Raw genomic sequence first — 21,745 nt, forward strand, 5'->3', positions numbered from 1 at the left:
TTTTGCTTACCGGTTTCAATATTTCTGCTTCCAATGGAAACACATCATCCTCACAGCTGAGGGTTTGTTACAATGTTATCAGCGAAGGTGAAATGGGTTGTTTGCTGATACAACTGTAACAAACAGTCAGCTGTGAAGTGTCGGCTCTGTACAGGTTTACAGCAAGCAGAGATGTTGACAATGGTGAGGATCTGACACACAGATCTATTGGTGGCAGCCCGACCCCGGCTCCTTACCGGTGGTGACCTGTCCTTGGATGGCGGTGGTGATGGGCAGGACGTGTGTCCCATTCTGTGTGACCGCTTTGATGGGGAGCTGGTGTTGACCTAGAGGTGCTTGCTGCACTATGGTGACCGTCTGGAGGGGGGCGGACGTTGGGGTCTGGATGATGCGGCTCGCCGTGCCGAGCGCCGGGTGACCGATGGCAGGAATTGCTTCTACTTTGACTGGAAAGAAAAAATCGACAAAAGTGATCATCGTTCACTGACAGCAAGCAGGGGTCTGGAAAAACAGATGAAATCCCCCCTAATAACCAGGAGGCAGCACTGACCTTTCACCTCTTTGTGATCGCCGTTCTCTTGAGGCTCTAGTTTGGGTTGGGCTACGACCGCGGCTTGTGCTACCACCGCCTGCCCGCCGACCGTGTAGGTGTTGACAGGAGTGAGGCCCGAAACATTGGTGACCGACACGGCCGGTATCTGGTGAACAACGTGCACGGTCTGCATCACCGTTTGCTGCGACGTAGTGACGGGAGTGGCCACCGTGTACGTTACCGGCTTTATTGTCGGCGGGAGCTGCCGTTGCACAGTGATGAGGACTGGCTGGCTGGCAAGGGGGGATCCTGTCCCAAAAAAGAGAGATGTAATAAGACCCTGTCTGCTGTCACCACTAGGGGGAGCTCCCTGTATACAGGGATACATGATAAGATCTTGTCTGCAGTCACCACTAGGGGGAGCTCCCTGTATACAGGGATACATGATAAGATCCTGTCTGCAGTCACCACTAGGGGGAGCTCCCTGTATACAGGGATACATGATAAGATCTTGTCTGCAGTCACCACTAGGGGGAGCTCCCTGTATACAGGGATACATGATAAGATCCTGTCTGCAGTCACCACTAGGGGGAGCTCCCTGTATACAGAGATACATGATAAGATCCTGTCTGCAGCCACCACTAGGGGGAGCTCCCTGTATACAGAGATACATGATAAGATCCTGTCTGCAGCCACCACTAGGGGGAGCTCCCTGTATACAGAGATACATGATAAGATCCTGTCTGCAGCCACCACTAGGGGGAGCTCCCTGTATACAGAGATACATGATAAGATCCTGTCTGCAGCCTCCACTAGGGGGAGCTCCCTGTATACAGAGATACATGATAAGATCCTGTCTGCAGCCACCACTAGGGGGAGCTCCCTGTATACAGAGATACATGATAAGATCCTGTCTGCAGTTACCACTAGGGGGAGCTCCCTGTATACAGAGATACATGATAAGATCCTGTCTGCAGCCACCACTAGGGGGAGCTCCCTGTATACAGAGATACATGATAAGATCCTGTCTGCAGCCTCCACTAGGGGGAGCTCCCTGTATACAGAGATACATGATAAGATCCTGTCTGCAGTTACCACTAGGGGGAGCTCCCTGTATACAGAGATACATGATAAGATCCTGTCTGCAGTCACCACTAGGGGGAGCTCCCTGTATACAGAGATACATGATAAGATCCTGTCTGTAGTCACCACTAGGGGGAGCTCCCTGTATACAGAGATACATGATAAGATCCTGTCTGTAGTCACCACTAGGGGGAGCTCCCTGTATACAGAGATACATGATAAGATCCTGTCTGCAGTCACCACTAGGGGGAGCTCCCTGTATACAGAGATACATGATAAGATCCTGTCTGCAGTTACCACTAGGGGGAGCTCCCTGTATACAGAGATACATGATAAGATCCTGTCTGCAGCCACCACTAGGGGGAGCTCCCTGTATACAGGGATACATGATAAGATCCTGTCTGCAGCCACCACTAGGGGGAGCTCCCTGTATACAGAGATACATGATAAGATCCTGTCTGCAGGCACCACTAGGGGGAGCTCCCTGTATATAGAGATACATGATAAGATCCTGTCTGCAGTTACCACTAGGAGGAGCTCCCTGTATACAGAGATACATGATAAGATCTTGTCTGCAGTCTCCACTAGGGGGAGCTCCCTGTATACAGAGATACATGATAAGACCCTGCCTGCAGCCACCACTAGGGGGAGCTCCCTGTATACAGATATACATGATAAGATCCTGTCTGCAGCCACCACTAGGGGGAGCTCCCTGTATACAGATATACATGATAAGATCCTGTCTGCAGTCACCACACTAGGGGGAGCTCCCTGTATAGAGATACATGATAAGATCCTGTCTGCAGTCACCACTAGGGGGAGCTCCCTGTATACAGAGATACATGATAAGATCCTGTCTGCAGTCACCACTAGGGGGAGCTCCCTGTATACAGAGATACATGATAAGATCCTGTCTGTAGTCACCACTAGGGGGAGCTCCCTGTATACAGAGATACATGATAAGATCCTGTCTGCAGCCACCACTAGGGGGAGCTCCCTGTATACAGAGATACATAATAAGATCCTGTCTGCAGCCACCACTAGGGGGAGCTCCCTGTATAGAGATACATGATAAGATCCTGTCTGCAGTCACCACTAGGGGGAGCTCCCTGTATACAGAGATACATAATAAGATCCTGTCTGCAGCCACCACTAGGGGGAGCTCCCTGTATACAGAGATACATGATAAGATCCTGTCTGCAGCCACCACTAGGGGGAGCTCCCTGTATAGAGATACATGATAAGATCTTGTCTGCAGTCACCACTAGGGGGAGCTCCCTGTATACAGAGATACATGATAAGATCCTGTCTGCAGCCACCACTAGGGGGAGCTCCCTGTATACAGATATACATGATAAGATCCTGTCTGCAGCCACCACTAGGGGGAGCTCCCTGTATAGAGATACATGATAAGATCTTGTCTGCAGTCACCACTAGGGGGAGCTCCCTGTATACAGAGATACATGATAAGATCCTGTCTGCAGTCACCACTAGGGGGAGCTCCCTGTATATAGAGATACATGATAAGATCCTGTCTGCAGCCACCACTAGGAGGAGCTCCCTGTATACAGAGATACATGATAAGATCCTGTCTGCAGTTACCACTAGGGGGAGCTCCCTGTATAGAGATACATGATAAGATCCTGTCTGCAATCACCACTAGGGGGAGCTCCCTGTACACAGAGATACATGATAAGATCCTGTCTGTAGTCACCACACTAGGGGGAGCTCCCTGTATACAGAGATACATGATAAGATCCTGTCTGCAGCCACCACTAGGGGGAGCTCCCTGTATACACAGATACATGATAAGGTACTGTCTGCAGCCACCACTAGGGGGAGCTCCCTGTATAGAGATACATGATAAGATCCTGTCTGCAGTCACCACTAGGGGGAGCTCCCTGTATACAGAGATACATGATAAGATCCTGTCTGCAGCCACCACTAGGGGGAGCTCCCTGTATACAGAGATACATGATAAGATCCTGTCTGCAGTCACCACTAGGGGGAGCTCCCTGTATACAGAGATACATAAGATCCTGTCTGCAGCCACCACTAGGGGGAGCTCCCTGTATCCAGAGATACATGATAAGATCCTGTCTGCAGTCACCACTAGGGGGAGCTCCCTGTATACAGAGATACATGATAAGATCCTGTCTGCAGCCACCACTAGGGGGAGCTCCCTGTATACAAACATACATAATATCCTGTCTGCAGCCACCACTAGAGGGAGCTCCTTGTATACAGATACATGATAAGATCCTGTCTGCAGTCACCACTAGGGGGGAGATCCCTGTATACAGAGATACATGATAAGATCCTGTCTGCAGTCACCACTAGGGGGAGCTCCCTGTATACAGAGATACATGATAAGATCCTGTCTGCAGTTACCACTAGGGGGAGCTCCCTGTATACAGAGATACATGATAAGATCCTGTCTGCAGTTACCACTAGGAGGAGCTCCCTGTATAGAGATACATGATAAGATCCTGTCTGCAGTCACCACTAGGGGGAGCTCCCTGTATATAGAGATACATGATAAGATCCTGTCTGCAGTCACCACTAGGGGGAGCTCCCTGTATACAGAGATACATGATAAGATCCTGTCTGCAGTTACCACTAGGAGGAGCTCCCTGTATAGAGATACATGATAAGATCCTGTCTGCAGTCACCACTAGGGGGAGCTCCCTGTATACAGAGATACATGATAATATCCTGTCTGCAGTCACCACTAGGGGGAGCTCCCTGTACACAGAGATACATGATAAGATCCTGTCTGTAGTCACCACACTAGGGGGAGCTCCCTGTATAGAGATACATGATAAGATCCTGTCTGCAGTCACCACTAGGGGGAGCTCCCTGTATACAGAGATACATGATAAGATCTTGTCTGCAGTCACCACTAGGGGGAGCTCCCTGTATACAGAGATACATGATAAGATCCTGTCTGCAGTCACCACTAGGGGGAGCTCCCTGTATACAGAGATACATGATAAGATTCTGTCTGCAGCCACCACTAGGGGGAGCTCCCTGTATACAGATATACATGATAAGATCCTGTCTGCAGCCACCACTAGGGGGAGCTCCCTGTATAGAGATACATGATAAGATCCTGTCTGCAGTCACCACTAGGGGGAGCTCCCTGTATACAGATATACATGATAAGATCCTGTCTGCAGTCACCACTAGTGGGAGCTCCCTGTATACAGAGATACATAATAAGATCCTGTCTGCAGCCACCACTAGGGGGAGCTCCCTGTATACAGAGATACATGATAAGATCCTGTCTGCAGTCACCACTAGGAGGAGCTCCCTGTATAGAGATACATGATAAGATCCTGTCTGCAGTCACCACTAGGAGGAGCTCCCTGTATAGAGATACATGATAAGATCCTGTCTGCAGTCACCACTAGGAGGAGCTCCCTGTATAGAGATACATGATAAGATCCTGTCTGCAATCACCACTAGGGGGAGCTCCCTGTATACAGAGATACATGATAAGATCCTGTCTGCAGTCACCACAAGGGGGAGCTCCCTGTACACAGAGATACATGATAAGATCCTGTCTGTAGTCACCACACTAGGGGGAGCTCCCTGTATAGAGATACATGATAAGATCCTGTCTGCAGTCACCACTAGGGGGAGCTCCCTGTATACAGATATACATGATAAGATCCTGTCTGCAGCCACCACTAGGGGGAGCTCCCTGTATAGAGATACATGATAAGATCCTGTCTGCAGTCACCACTAGGGGGAGCTCCCTGTATACAGAGATACATGATAAGATCCTGTCTGCAGCCACCACTAGGGGGAGCTCCCTGTATAGAGATACATGATAAGATCCTGTCTGCAGTCACCACTAGGGGGAGCTCCCTGTATACAGAGATACATGATAAGATCCTGTCTGCAGCCACCACTAGGGGGAGCTCCCTGTATAGAGATACATGATAAGATCCTGTCTGCAGTCACCACTAGGGGGAGCTCCCTGTATACAGAGATACATGATAAGATCCTGTCTGCAGCCACCACTAGGGGGAGCTCCCTGTATACAAACATACATGATAATATCCTGTCTGCAGTCACCAATAGGGGGAGCTCCCTGTATACAAACATACATGATAATATCCTGTCTGCAGCCACCACTAGAGGGAGCTCCTTGTATACAGAGATACATGATAAGATCCTGTCTGCAGCCACCACTAGGGGGAGCTCCCTGTATATACAGATACATGATAAGATCCTGTCTGCAGTCACCACTAGGGGGAGCTCCCTGTATACAGAGATACATGATAAGATCCTGTCTGCAGCCACCACTAGGGGGAGCTCCCTGTATACAGAGATACATGATAAGATCCTGTCTGCAGTCACCACTAGGGGGAGCTCCCTGTATACAGAGATACATGATAAGATCCTGTCTGCAGCCACCACTAGGGGGAGCTCTCTGTATACAGAGATACATGATAAGATCTTGTCTGCAGTCACCACTAGGGGGAGCTCCCTGTATACAGAGATACATGATAAGATCCTGTCTGTAGCCTCCACTAGGGGGAGCTCCCTGTATACAGAGATACATGATAAGATCCTGTCCGCAGTCACCACTAGGGGGAGCTCTCTGTATACAGAGATACATGATAAGATCTTGTCTGCAGTCACCACTAGGGGGAGCTCCCTGTATACAGAGATACATGATAAGATCCTGTCCGCAGTCACCACTAGGGGGAGCTCCCTGTATACAGAGATACATGATAAGATCCTGTCTGCAGTCACCACTAGGGGGAGCTCTCTGTATACAGAGATACATGATAAGATCTTGTCTGCAGTCACCACTAGGGGGGAGATCCCTGTATACAGAGATACATGATAAGATCCTGTCTGCAGCCACCACTAGGGGGAGCTCCCTGTATGGGTGTTATTATTGCAGTCAGTGGAGCTTCCCCTAGTGGACGTTGCAGGCAACATTTGTGTGAATTCAGGGGTCCGGATCTCTGTATGACTCTTTATTAGGACATTACGTATGTATGTGCAGCTCTCTTATTACCTGGAGCGCTCTGTGCAAACCGTGCTTCCTGGATGACTGCGAGCTTTGGTTGGATGGTGCTGGGTTCAGGGTCCATGGGGACCGGGGAGCCCTCTCTGGACAGGCTCTCTGGAGTCTGGACGCCACTTGAATGTGCAGACAAGACCCCCGAGTGGTTGGGAGACGCTGGTGCACTCCTGGGGGTGGGAGAAGCCACAATTATACAGTCATTGGGGTAATGCCGTCACACCAGACCCTGCTTCTTGATGGGAAGGTTTATATACATTGCTTTAGTCATCCGATAATACGGCACCTCTCAGGTCTCTTGGATGCCTAATTAAAGGAATTTGACTACAACTTCCTGAGCACACGGAGGACGGCCATTAGAGTGCACAGTAAGAAGCGTCTACAATGCCAAAGGATGAGGTGGGAGGAAAAGGGGACAGCGAAAAAGATAAGGATAAAATGCGTGGAAAGGAAAAAGAAAAAAAAAAAAAAGCGCGGGCCAAACCAGAAAAGGGAATGAGAACGTGGGCCAAACCAGAAAAGGGAAAGAGAATGTGGGCCAAACCAGAAAAGGGAAAGAGCGTGGGCCAAACCAGAAAAGGGCAAGAGAATGTGGGCCAAACCAGAAAAGGGAAAGAGCGTGGGCCAAACCAGAAAAGGGAAAGAGAACGTGGGCCAAACCAGAAAAGGGAATGAGAACGTGGGCCAAACCAGAAAAGGGAAAGAGAACGTGGGCCAAACCAGAAAAGGGAAAGAGAACGTGGGCCAAACCAGAAAAGAGAAAGAACGTGGGCCAAACCAGAAAAGGGAAAGAGAGCGTGGGCCAAACCAGAAAAGGGAAAGAGCGTGGGCCAAACCAGAAAAGGGAAAGAGAACGTGGGCCAAACCAGAAAAGGGAAAGAACGTGGGCCAAACCAGAAAAGGGAAAGAGAGCGTGGGCCAAACCAGAAAAGGGAAAGAGCGTGAGCCAAACCAGAAAAGGGAAAGAGAGCGTGGGCCAAACCAGAAAAGGGAAAGAGCGTGGGCCAAACCAGAAAAGGGAAAGAGAACGTGGGCCAAACCAGAAAAGGGAATGAGAACGTGGGCCAAACCAGAAAAGGGAAAGAGAACGTGGGCCAAACCAGAAAAGGGAAAGAGAACGTGGGCTAAACCAGAAAAGGGAAAGAGAACGTGGGCCAAACCAGAAAAGGGAAAGAACGTGGGCCAAACCAGAAAAGGGAAAGATAACGTGGGCCAAACCAGAAAGGGGAAAGATAACGTGGGCCAAACCAGAAAAGAGAAAGAACATGGGCCAAACCAGAAAACAGAAAGAGAACGTGGGCCAAACCAGAAAACAGAAAGAGAACGTGGGCCAAACCAGAAAAGGGAAAGAGAACGTGGGCTAAACCAGAAAAGGGAAAGAGAACGTGGGCCAAACCAGAAAAGGGAAAGATAACGTGGGCCAAACCAGAAAAGGGAAAGATAACGTGGGCCAAACCAGAAAAGAGAAAGAACGTGGGCCAAACCAGAAAACAGAAAGAACATGGGCCAAACCAGAAAACAGAAAGAGAACGTGGGCCAAACTAGAAAAGGGAAAGAACGTGGGCCAAACCAGAAAAGAGTAAGAACGTGGGCCAAACCAGAAAAGGGAAAGATAACGTGGGCCAAACCAGAAAAGGGAAAGAGAACGTGTACCAAACCAGAAAGTCTGATGCGTCCGCGGAGAATGGAGGCGAGGATCGTGCAGGTGATGTGGTATGTGGACACTCGGCGTGCAAGGTCATGGCTTTCCTCCGTACCTTGAGGACAGTGGTCCTAGAGGGGTCCTGAAGCACGGCACGCCCCGTGGCCTTCGTTTCCTAAACGCTTGCTCTATGAGTTTGCTTTCTGAGGCGGGGTCTATCCTCCAGAAGGAACCTTTCCCGGGCTCCTCTTGGGACCGGGGGACTTTGATGAAATATCGGTTTAGAGACAGATTGTGGCGGATGGAGTTCTGTGGGATAGAAGATGAAGGAGATGTGAACGTCGCGTCCAACTTCCCGGGTCACTGGGGCTCGGTGAGGCGTGGGGGGCACCCACCTGCCAGCCTTTGTCCGCTGTCCTGTAGTATGGGTAGTTTTTCGTGATGTGCGTGTAGATGCCGTTTAACGTGAGCTGCTTGTCCGGGGCCATGGTGATCGCTTGTACTATGAGCTGTGCGTAGGAGTAGGGGGGCTTCGAGTCATCCTGGAAAACATCAAAAGAAAAATCGGGGCAGGGGGTTACCTGCTGCGCACCAGGAAATGGGGCATTGGAGGGGCCGCCAGTATTAACCCCATTACTGACCTTGGGGCTGTCTCCACCGGACGCTTCCTTGTCGTTTTCCAGCTGGGAGTTGTCGGCCATGAGGTGGAGGTCCGCAGCGATCACACGGCCCATTTTATACCCTGACGAGCCGGCGCCGCGAGGACTTGACGGACAGGAGTTTGCAGCACTGGCGGAAAGAAACAGGATCAAGGTGGGAGATTTAGGACGGCAGTCTTCTTTGGCTGGAAGGGTAAATCATGTGATCGGCGGCTTTGATCTCCCTCTGTAACCGAGCCCATGGTCGGCCACAGTTACAGAGGTAACCTCAGCTGTGTCTCGGTGGCGCCACCTACCTGATGGTTCCTGTGGGGGAGGGCAGCGGGCTGATCAAGTGGGCCATGTTGTCTGGAATGTTTATGGTCAGGGGGGAGATCTGCGGCTGTACGGGTTTGATTGGGGATTCGGGCGCCTCCTGCTTCTCCTTCTTGTCGCAGGACAGAGCCGTGAACGTGATCTTGATATTTGTGCTGGGAAACCTGAAGGTACATCTGTGGAAAGGAGGGAAACAAAGGGTTAAAGGCTGGAGGTTAAGAAGACCCTCGCCCTGCCAAATGGGGGGCCTGACCCAGCTTACTCAATGAACGAAGCTCTGGACTCAGTCGTATATTCATCATGATAAATACACGTCCTATAGCAAGCCGGGCAAATCACTGCAACTGGCTCGTATAGGAAACCATCAGCAAGCTGGTATACACTCTTAAAAGTCGTGAAACCAACTACATTAGATGGTGACAGAGCACAACACTGTATGATCGGGGAGTGTGGGGAGATTTCAGCTCTGAAGCCAGCAGTGTTAGCCTATAATAAAGGCTTCAGCAGGAATATGTATGGAAGCCAAGGGACAGAGGTCTCCGATTATCCTCACTGTCCCCTTTAAGAGCCTTGAGCAGCCAATCACAGGGCAGGATTAGCCTGTGGAAATCGCTTCCTCTGAAGACGGCGGATTAATCCTCCAGTTACTCGGGGATAATCCTCGGCTGCTCGTTAGGACACCGGGGGCTCGAAACAGGAGCCGTTACTCGTCTCGTGCAGATCTGGAGTGCCGGGTGCAGCTGCCACAGGCGAGCAGTGACGAGGTTACAGACCGGCACACGAAGCTGCAGCCATATATTATGGATTCAGTGGTTGCCATGTATGACAGAACGGCAATTAAAGGGGGGCTCCACCTACATCGCAGGCCAGAGGTGGCTGAGGAAAGCGTATATCAGAAGGTTAGGTATTGGAATGAGCCGTCAATCAGCCCCCTTCTCTGACAACGCAGCGTCACTCCCCCCGGTACCATGCCCCCACATCATGCATCAAGAGCAGCTCTCTGCAGGCGTCCACAAAGGGTGAATGAATTCGCCAAAAGACGGCGATCTGGGGGGGCAGTTACCGTAGTAACCGGTCTCCTGCATTCCAGCTGTGCCCCCCTGTCCACCTTCAGAAACGCAGAAAATCAGATTCTAGAAAAGTAAAAAGTGATAAAGGAGTTGCAGGGGCATGAGACGTCGTGTGTGATAGCGAGGGGAACAGGTTTGCATCAGAAAGATCCACCAAGGGGGAAATCACTCAGCGGGTTTAGGATCTACCTCTAGTATGTGGGGGGTGGGGGTGGAAAGATGGCGGCTGTACTGTCGACTGACAAGTTATAGAAATGGGGCTTAGAGGTATTAAATTTGGGACAGACGGGTCTTGAAGGTGACAAAAAAAGAAAACAGACACGAGAGCCCCAGAGAAAGATTCACAAAGCGTAGGAGGGCGTGTATATACCGTATACGCGCTATACCAGTGTGTACTGTGAGAAGAGACCAAGCAAGGCCAGAGCCGACCACAGGAGCCGGATATATCACACTGGGAAAAAGCAGAGTGAGCAGGACCAGAACCAACCACAGGAGCGGATATATCACACCGGAAGAAAGGAGCGAGCAGGACCAGAACTGACCACAGGAGCAGGATATATCACACCGAGAGAAAGCAGAGCGAGCAGGACCAGAGCCGACCACACGAGCCGAATATATCACACCGGGAGAAAAAGGAGCGAGCACGACCAGAACCGACCACAGGAGCAGGATATATCACACTGGGAGAGAAAGGAGTGAGCAGGATCAGAACCGACCACAGGAGCAGGATATATCACACCGGGATAAAGTGGAGCGAGCACGACCAGAACCAACCACAGGAGTTGGATATATCACACTGTGAGAGAAAGGAGTGAACAGGATCAGAACCGACCACAGGAGCCAGATATATCACACCGGGAGAAAGCAGAGCGAGCAGGACCAGAGCCGACCACACGAGCCGAATATCTCACACCGGGATAAAGTGGAGCGAGCACGACCAGAACCGACCACAGGAGCAGGATATATCACACCGAGAGAAAGCAGAGCGAGCAGGACCAGAGACGACCACAGGAGCCGAATATATCACACCGGGAGAAAAAGGAGCGAGCACGACCAGAACCGACCACAGGAGCAGGATATATCACACTGGGAGAGAAAGGAGTGAGCAGGATCAGAACCGACCACAGGAGCAGGATATATCACACCGGGAGAAAGAGGAGTGAGCACGACCAGAACCAGCCACAGGAGCAGGATATCTCACACCGGGATAAAGTGGAGCGAGCACGACCAGAACCGACCACAGGAGTTGGATATATCACACTGTGAGAGAAAGGAGTGAGCAGGATCAGAACCGACCACAGGAGCCAGATATATCACACCGGGAGAAAGCAGAGCGAGCAGGACCAGAGCCGACCACAGGAGTTGGATATATCACACCGGGAGAAAAAGGAGCGAGCACGACCAGAACCGACCACAGGAGCAGGATATATCACACCGAGAGAAAGCAGAGCGAGCAGGACCAGAGACGACCACAGGAGCCGAATATATCACCCCGGGAGAAAAAGGAGCGAGCACGACCAGAACCGACCACAGGAGCAGGATATATCACACTGGGAGAGAAAGGAGTGAGCAGGATCAGAACCGACCACAGGAGCCAGATATATCACACCGGGAGAAAGCAGAGCGAGCACGACCAGAACCGACCACAGGAGCAGGATATATAACACTGGGAGAGAAGGGAGTGAGCAGGATCAGAACCGACCACAGGAGCAGGATATATCACATCGGGAGAGAGAGGAGCGAGCACGACCAGAACCGACCACAGGAGCAGGATATATAACACTGGGAGAGAAGGGAGTGAGCAGGATCAGAACCGACCACAGGAGCAGGATATATCACATCGGGAGAGAGAGGAGCGAGCACGACCAGAACCGGCCACAGGAGCCAGATATCTCACACCGGGATAAAGTGGAGCGAGCACGACCAGAACCGACCACAGGAGTTGGATATATCACACTGTGAGAGAAAGGAGTGAGCAGGATCAGAACCGACCACAGGAGCCAGATATATCACACCGGGAGAAAGCAGAGCGAGCAGGACCAGAGCCAACCACAGGAGCCGAATATATCACACCGGGAGAAAAAGGAGCGAGCACGACCAGAACCGACCACAGGAGCAGGATATATAACACTGGGAGAGAAAGGAGTGAGCAGGATCAGAACCGACCACAGGAGCAGGATATATCACACTGGGAGAAAGAGGAGCGAGCACGACCAGAACCGGCCACAGGAGCCAGATATCTCACACCGGGAGAAAGCAGAGCGAGCAGGACCAGAGCCGACCACAGGAGCCGAATATATCACACCGGGAGAAAAAGGAGCGAGCACGACCAGAACCGACCTCAGGAGCCAGATATATCACACCGGGAGAAAGAGGAGCGAGCAGGATCAGAACCGACCACAGGACCCAGATATATTACACCGGGAGAAAGTGGAGCGAGCACGACCAGAACCGACCACAGGAGTTGGATATATCACACTGTGAGAGAAAGGAGCGAGCAGGATCAGAACCGACCACAGGAGCCGGACATATCACACCGGGAGTGAGCAGGATCACAACCGACCACAGGAGCCGGATATATCACACCTACAAACCACAGGAGCCGATAAATCACACCAGAAGAGAAACGAGCGAGCAGAACCAGAGCCGACCACAGGAGCCGGATATATCACACTGGGAGAGAAAGGAGCGAGCAGGATCAGAGCCGACCACAGGAGCCGGATATATCACACTGGGAGAGAAAGGAGCGAGCACAATCAGAGCCGACCACAGGAGCCGGATATATCACACTGGGAGAGAAAGGAGAGAGCACGACCAGAACCGACCACAGGAGTTGGATATATCACACTGGGAGAGAAAGGAGTGAGCAGGACCAGAGCCGACCACAGGAGCCGGATATATCACACCTACGAACCACAGGAGCCGATAAATCACACCAGGAGAGAAACGAGCGAGCAGGACCAGAGCTGACCACAGGAGCCGGATATATCACACTGGGAGAGAAAGGAGAGAGCAGGATCAGAGCCGACCACAGGAGCCGGATATATCACACTGGGAGAGAAAGGAGAGAGCACGACCAGAACCGACCACAGGAGCCGGATATATCACACTGGGAGAGAAAGGAGCGAGCAGGATCAGAGCCGACCACAGGAGCCGGATATATCACACTGGGAGAGAAAGGAGCGAGCAGGATCAGAGCCGACCACAGGAGCCGGACATATCACACCGGGAGTGAGCAGGATCACAACCGACCACAGGAGCCGGATATATCACACCTACGAACCACAGGAGCCGATAAATCACACCAGGAGAGAAACGAGCGAGCAGGACCAGAGCCGACCACAGGAGCCGGATATATCACACTGGGAGAGAAAGGAGCACGCAGGATCAGAGCCGACCACAGGAGCCGGATATATCACACTGGGAGAGAAAGGAGCGAGCAGGATCAGAGCCGACCACAGGAGCCGGATATATTACATCGGGAGAAAGGAGCGAGCAGATCCAGAACCGACCACAGGAGCCGGATATATCACACCGGGAGAGACAGGAGCGAGCAGGATCAGAACCGACCACAGGAGCCAGATATATCCCACCAGGAGCTAAACGAGAGAGCAGGACCAGAGCCGACCAAAGGAGCAGGATATAGCACACCGGGAGAAAGGAGTGAGCAGGACCAGAACCGACCAAAGGAGCAGGATCTATCACACAGGGAGAAAGGAGCGAGCAGGACCAAAACGGACCACAGGAGCAGCATATATCAAACCCAAAGAAGGAGGAGCGAGCAGGACCAGAACTGACCAGAGAAGCCGCATATATCACACCCAGAGAAAGAGGAGCGAGTATGACCAGAGCCAACAACAGGAATCATATATCATACCGGGAGAAAGAGGAGCAAGCAGAACCAAAAAGGACTACAGAAGCCGGATATATCACTCTGGGACCATAACGGACCACAGGAGCTGGATATATCATACCAGGAGAAAGATGCGAGCAGGACCAGAACCGACCAAAGGAGCCAGGTATATTATACCAGGAGAAAAAGGAGCGAGCAGGATCAGAGCCGACCACAGGAACCGAATATATCACACTGGGAGAAAGAGGAGCGAGCAGAATCAGAACCGACCACAGGAGCCGGATATCTCACACTGGGAAAGAAAGGAGCGAGCAGGACCAGAGCCGACCACAGGAGCCGAATATATCACACCGGGAGAAAAAGGAGCGAGCAGGATCAGAACCGACCACAGGAGCAGGATATACCATACTGGGAGAAAAAGGCATAGACCACTCTCCTTAAACACTCTGTGCTGCTGGGGAAAATGGTTCCTTCTACTAAGAAGTTCTCTGACTGATCAGTAAATCTCATCTAAAATACTCTGTGCTGCTGCTCCTTCCACTATACTACATTCATTATGTGACCCGCTACAAGATATAGGACACACTGCTGTCCTGAAATACTCAGTGCTGCTGGGATCCCTGCTGTTTCCACTAGAGAACTGTCTGAGACCTCCCGCTGCCCTTAGACTATTCAGTGCTCTCTATTACCTTCCACACTGTTATTAAACACTCTGGGCTGCTTGGAGATCCCAACTCCTTCCGCTATGATTTTGTGACACCAGGCCACCACCCTGGATCTGCCATCTTTATAGATTTACAGATTCCTCCGGTGAAGTCAGTGATGTCATCGCGTTATCCTCCTCTTGGCCATTAGGGGGTGCTGTGCGGAAACTGGTCCCTGTCTGACCTATTCCTGCAGAACAGGGGACAAAGCCAGAATCGCGGTCCAATAATAACCCCAAAAAATGGAATCCGGAGAAACTAGAATGGCATCTTCCTGCATTTACACCAAAATGGCCGGATCTCTGTCACCTGGGCCTCGAGTCCTCAACACTGGTGGTGTAGTTGAAGGGTTAAGGATCTGCTTGCACAGTCAGCAGAGGCCCAGCCGTTGCTATAGCGATTTCATTCTCTGTCCCTGACATTGCTTGTAACTCACCAGCTTCACCAGGCAACGAAGGAGAAGGATGGAAATATCGGGGAGGACACAGCACCAAACACACGGAGGAGCTGGGGGCAGCAAGGGGCCAAAAGGAGGACGCCGCACCCCCATTACGTGAGGCCCATAACCACCCAGCCTCCGCCGGGACACGATCTGCTCCCATTATACAGGATGAGAGATAATGAGGAGACCGCAAACTGGGTCAGGAGGAAATAATCAGGAAGAGAAGAAATAAGAAAAACAAGAAACCGTAATACTGCCCCTATGTACAAGAATATAACTACTATAATACTGCCCCCATGTACAAGAATATAACTACTATAATACTGTCCCTATGTACAAGAATATAACTACTATAATACTGCCCCCTATGTACAAGAATATAACTACTATAATACTGCTCCTATGTACAAGAATATAACTGCTATAATACTGCTCCTATGTACAAGAATATAACTACTATAATACTGCCCCTATGTACAAGAATATAACTACTATAATACTGCCCCTATGTACAAGAATATAACTACTATAATACTGCTCCTATGTACAAGAATATAACTACTATAATACTGCCCCTATATACAAGAATATAACTACTATAATACTACCCCTATGTACAAGAATATAACTACTATAATACTGCCCCTATGTACAAGAATATAACTACTATAATACTGCTCCTATGTACAAGAATATAACTACTATAATACTGCCCCTATATACAAGAATATAACTACTATAATACTACCCCTATGTACAAGAATATAACTGCTATAATACTGCTCCTATGTACAAGAATATAACTACTATAATACTGCCCCTATGTACAAGAATATAACTACTATAATACTGCCCCTATGTACAAGAATATAACTACTATAATACTGCTCCTATGTACAAGAATATAACTACTATAATACTGCCCCCTATGTACAAGAATATAACTACTATAATACTGCTCCTATGTACAGGAATATAACTACTATAATACTGCTCCTATGTACAAGAATATAACTACTATAATACTGCCCCCTATGTACAAGAATATAACTACTATAATACTGCTCCTATGTACAAGAATATAACTACTATAATACTGCTCCTATGTACAAGAATATAACTACTATAATACTGCCCCTATGTACAAGAATATAACTACTATAATACTGCCCCCTATGTACAAGAATATAACTACTATAATACTGCCCCCTATGTACAAGAATATAACTACTATAATACTGCTCCTATGTACAAGAATATAACTACTATAATACTGCTCCTATGTACAAGAATATAACTACTATAATACTGCTCCTATGTACAAGAATATAACTACTATAATACTGCCCCTATGTACAAGAATATAACTACTATAATACTGCCCCTATGTACAAGAATATAACTACTATAATACTGCTCCTATGTACAAGAATATAACTACTATAATACTGCCCCCTATGTACAAGAATATAACTACTATAATACTGCTCCTATGTACAGGAATATAACTACTATAATACTGCTCCTATGTACAAGAATATAACTACTATAATACTGCCCCCTATGTACAAGAATATAACTACTATAATACTGCTCCTATGTACAAGAATATAACTACTATAATACTGCTCCTATGTACAAGAATATAACTACTATAATACTGCCCCTATGTACAAGAATATAACTACTATAATACTGCCCCTATGTACAAGAATATAACTACTATAATACTGCCCCTATGTACAAGAATATAACTACTATAATACTGCCCCCTATGTACAAGAATATAACTACTATAATACTGCCCCTATGTACAAGAGTATAACTGCTATAATACTGCCCCTATGTACAAGAATATAACTACTATAATACTGCTCCTATGTAGAAGAATATAACTACTATAATACTGCTCCTATGTACAAGAATATAACTACTATAATATTGCTCCTATGTACAAGAATATAACTACTATAATACTGCCCGTATGTACAAGAATATAACTACTAATAATACTGCTCCTATGTACAAGAATATAACTACTATAATACTGCCCCCTATGTACAAGAATATAACTACTATAATACTGCTCCTATGTACAAGAATATAACTACTATAATACTGCCCCCTATGTACAAGAATATAACTACTATAATACTGCTCCTATGTACAAGAATATAACTACTATAATACTGCCCCTATGTACAAGAATATAACTACTATAATACTGCTCCTATGTACAAGAATATAACTACTATAATACTGCCCCCTATGTACAAGAATATAACTACTATAATACTGCTCCTATGTACAGGAATATAACTACTATAATACTGCTCCTATGTACAAGAATATAACTACTATAATACTGCTCCTATGTACAAGAATATAACTACTATAATACTGCTCCTATGTACAAGAATATAACTACTATAATACTGCCCCCTATGTACAAGAATATAACTACTATAATACTGCTCCTATGTACAGGAATATAACTACTATAATACTGCCCCTATGTACAAGAATATAACTACTATAATACTGCCCCTATGTACAAGAATATAACTACTATAATACTGCCCCTATGTACAAGAATATAACTACTATAATACTGCTCCTATGTACAAGAATATAACTACTATAATACTGCCCCTATATACAAGAATATAATTACTATAATACTGCTCCTATGTACAAGAATATAATTACTATAATACTGCTCCTATGTACAAGAATATAACTACTATAATACTGCTCCTATGTACAAGAATATAACTACTATAATACTGCCCCTATATACAAGAATATAATTACTATAATACTGCCCCTATGTACAAGAATATAACTACTATAATACTGCCCCTATATACAAGAATATAACTACTATAATACTGCTCCTATGTACAAGAATATAACTACTATAATACTGCCCCTATGTACAAGAATATAAGTACTATAATACTGCCCCTATGTACAAGAATATAACTACTATAATACTGCTCCTGTGTACAAGAATATAACTACTATAATACTGCCCCTATATACAAGAATATAATTACTATAATACTGCTCCTATGTACAAGAATATAATTACTATAATACTGCTCCTATGTACAAGAATATAACTACTATAATACTGCCCCTATATACAAGAATATAATTACTATAATACTGCCCCTATGTACAAGAATATAACTACTATAATACTGCCCCTATGTACAAGAATATAACTACTATAATACTGCCCCTATGTACAAGAATATAACTACTATAATACTGCTCCTATATACAAGAATATAACTACTATAATACTGCTCCTATGTACAAGAATATAACTACTATAATACTGCCCCCTATGTACAAGAATATAACTACTATAATACTGCCCCTATGTACAAGAATATAACTACTATAATACTGCTCCTATATACAAGAATATAACTACTATAATACTGCCCCCTATGTACAAGAATATAACTACTATAATACTGCTCCTATATACAAGAATATAACTACTATAATACTGCCCCCTATGTACAAGAATATAACTACTATAATACTGCCCCTACGAACAAGAGTATAACTACTATAATACTGCTCCTATGTACAAGAATATAACTACTATAATACTGCCCCTATGTACAAGAATATAACTACTATAATACTGCCCCTATGTACAAGAATATAACTACTATAATACTGCCCCTATGTACAAGAATAGAACTGCTATAATACTGCCCCCTATGTACAAGAATATAAATACTATAATACTGCCCCTATGTACAAGAATATAACTACTATAATACTGCCCCTATGTACAAGAATATAACTACTATAATACTGCTCCTATGTACAAGAATATAACTACTATAATACTGCCCCTATGTACAAGAATATAACTACTATAATACTGCCCCTATGTACAGGAATATAACTACTATAATACTGCCCCTATGTACAAGAATATAACTACTATAATACTGCTCCTATGTACAGGAATATAACTACAGATTACAGGATGTCACAGACTCTTCTCCGCCCACATTATGTACACGGTGACAGGGGGAGGACGGGAATTATATAACACGCGGCCTCGGGCGTCCTGTGTAGTCTCCACATCTCCATAAACAAAAACAAGCAGTAGCGTGTGGTGCACATGAGTGGCGGTGTCCCACAGGACGTCTGTGTGTAAATATATATACACCGGGCTATTCTAGGAGGTCCGGGGGGAGGCAGCCATCGATACGAGCGAGTACTACACCTCAGCATCAATAACTCAGCACATGGAGAGTATATGCTATATACTCCTTGCAGTCACTGGCCAGTAGTAGACCTGTATTAGCCAACTGGTGCCTGGACTACGTGACTGCATGAGCATCCCAGGGATCTGCTCATCCTGATCTCTCTGGTGCACCCCGCACTTGGTCTGCATTATTTAGGTCAGCCATAGTTGGTCTGACGTGCGGCAATGCATTTGCCTATTTTTGGCTGGCAGCAGTCACCTAGAAGTAGGCCATGTGCGCTCCGCCGGGAGGAACACACTGTGACGACCACCCCCCCCTCCACAATATACGATGGCGACCGCAGCAGGAAGGAAGCAGACGCCGACGTACGGCCCTGCGCGGAGGGAAACCGCAGAGCTGCTTTTCAGCAATGTTCTTCAAAGTTACTGACGACGGCAGTAAATACCCGATATATAATACACGGGTACTGTGCCTTTAAGACTGGGCAGGGATATCCAGGGCGACACGCTATGGTTGAGGATTTCTAGGTTATAGGACTCCGTTCCTCCATTCATTACACTGCAGGCTGCACCGGGGAAATCGTTCACAACCGAAAGGTTTTACAAAAGATGGAAAAATGGGCAAATCCCCTTTAAGATGGAGAGAAAATGTCAATGCTCATCCTGAGCCACCTGCTGCACCCAATCAGAACAGGAGCAAAAAAAAAAAAAAAAGTAGAAAAATAAAGATTCCCAGAAGTCTGGGCACGGCTTGTAAAGACGCACAACAAGCTGGCACCGTCCCAGCTCCGACTGGGAGAAACATGCAGCACTGCAGCCAAAAAGGAGGAAAGCGATGAGGACGGGAGCGCTGCACCGCCGGCTTGTAGACAAGTTCTGCCGCTGCCGGGATCAGACGTGACACCCCGGGCAGGCTCATGTACCGCAGGAGGCTGCCAGCCAGAACCAGGGAAACCGCCAACATGGAGACAGGATAAACATGGGCACAAACAGGCTGGCAGCCTACGGGCAACGTCCGACCGCCGGGGGCCGACCCTGTGCATAGGGGGCAACGTACTGACTGCAGGGGTCCGACCCTGTGCATAGGGGGGCATCATCCCGATCGCTGGAGTATGACACTGTGGATAGGGGATAAGGTCCCGATCAGAGTGGTTCGACCCTATGGATAGGGGACAATGTGTTGTTCGCAGGGGTCCGACCCTGTGGATAGGGGACAACTTCATGATTGCTTCCAAAGAAAATAAATAGACATTTAAAAAAATAGTATAAGAAATCTAGAAAAAAAATTAAACTTGAATAAGAGGTCTAAGTATAACATCATAATTATTCAAAATAAAAATTGCCAAAAAAATGACTAAAGTATTAAGACTACAAAACAAGTGGTACAAATATACATTAATAAAATAGATAAAAATAAAGTAAAGAAAAAACACCAAAACAATAAAACACAAACTAGTGGGGGAAAAAAGGGAAAGCAAAGTAGAAGTCAGTGAGCGGCTCTTCCCGGCTGCTTGTGGTGCTGGTGTAGGAGCTTCCCGACCCGTCTACTCCGCAGAGCGGGCGACGCTTCCTCTCCAGGGTGACAAATGTTACTAAGGAGGGATTTAGGTGACCGTGCAGGGCAGTGACAACCCACAACAGAAGGCGCCGCCGCTCGGACCGTATAGATGAGTGTTCGGACCGTTCACAAGGACCCCAGACGGATGAGGTGCCCTACGGAGATCCACAGATATTAAGGTCTCAGTGGTGGATCAGCACAGTATCAGGTGAGGGGTGAAACATGAGGAGGCCGCATGATAATCCTCCCGATACACCGGCCACCTCGCTGATGAGACCCCTGTAGGTAAACATTCCCACTGTTCCCCTAAGTCTTTACTGATCGGCACAAAACAAGCGGCGTCGAAAGACTATGGACAGCAGGTCCGGCACACGTCATCGCCACCTCTGGATTTTCTTGCCTTTTCATTTGTAATTCGTTCTCAAAACAAAATACTTTAACATTTTTACATTACCGCCATTTTGTTTTCAACTCCAAGAACTATCAAAACTGGTACAGAAATGATACATTGTACCTAATCGTCAGCTGTGAGTAATACAAGGCAACGCGCTCCTCTCCCGAAGCCGACATTCACCTAAAGCAAGCAGTGATAGAAAGTAA

At 47.6% G+C, this 21,745-nt stretch overlaps 1 protein-coding gene across 2 annotated transcripts in view; it reads right to left on the bottom strand.

Annotated features, from left to right (window-relative positions):
* Positions 1 to 21,745, bottom strand: part of FOXK2 (forkhead box K2) — a 34,518-nt gene that overhangs the window by 2,293 nt on the left and 10,480 nt on the right. For both annotated transcript variants that reach the window (XM_077254582.1, XM_077254581.1), the window contains exons 2-8: positions 9,257 to 9,451; positions 8,943 to 9,090; positions 8,697 to 8,843; positions 8,417 to 8,610; positions 6,654 to 6,829; positions 551 to 841; positions 237 to 446 (exon numbers count right to left, since the gene is read on the bottom strand). In XM_077254582.1, coding sequence (XP_077110697.1) covers positions 237 to 446; positions 551 to 841; positions 6,654 to 6,829; positions 8,417 to 8,610; positions 8,697 to 8,843; positions 8,943 to 9,090; positions 9,257 to 9,451 — 1,361 coding nt within the window. The remainder of the gene's footprint in view (positions 1 to 236; positions 447 to 550; positions 842 to 6,653; positions 6,830 to 8,416; positions 8,611 to 8,696; positions 8,844 to 8,942; positions 9,091 to 9,256; positions 9,452 to 21,745) is intronic.

This window comes from Ranitomeya variabilis, chromosome 4 (assembly GCF_051348905.1).
Source record: "Ranitomeya variabilis isolate aRanVar5 chromosome 4, aRanVar5.hap1, whole genome shotgun sequence".
Taxonomy (NCBI): Eukaryota; Metazoa; Chordata; class Amphibia; order Anura; family Dendrobatidae; genus Ranitomeya; species Ranitomeya variabilis.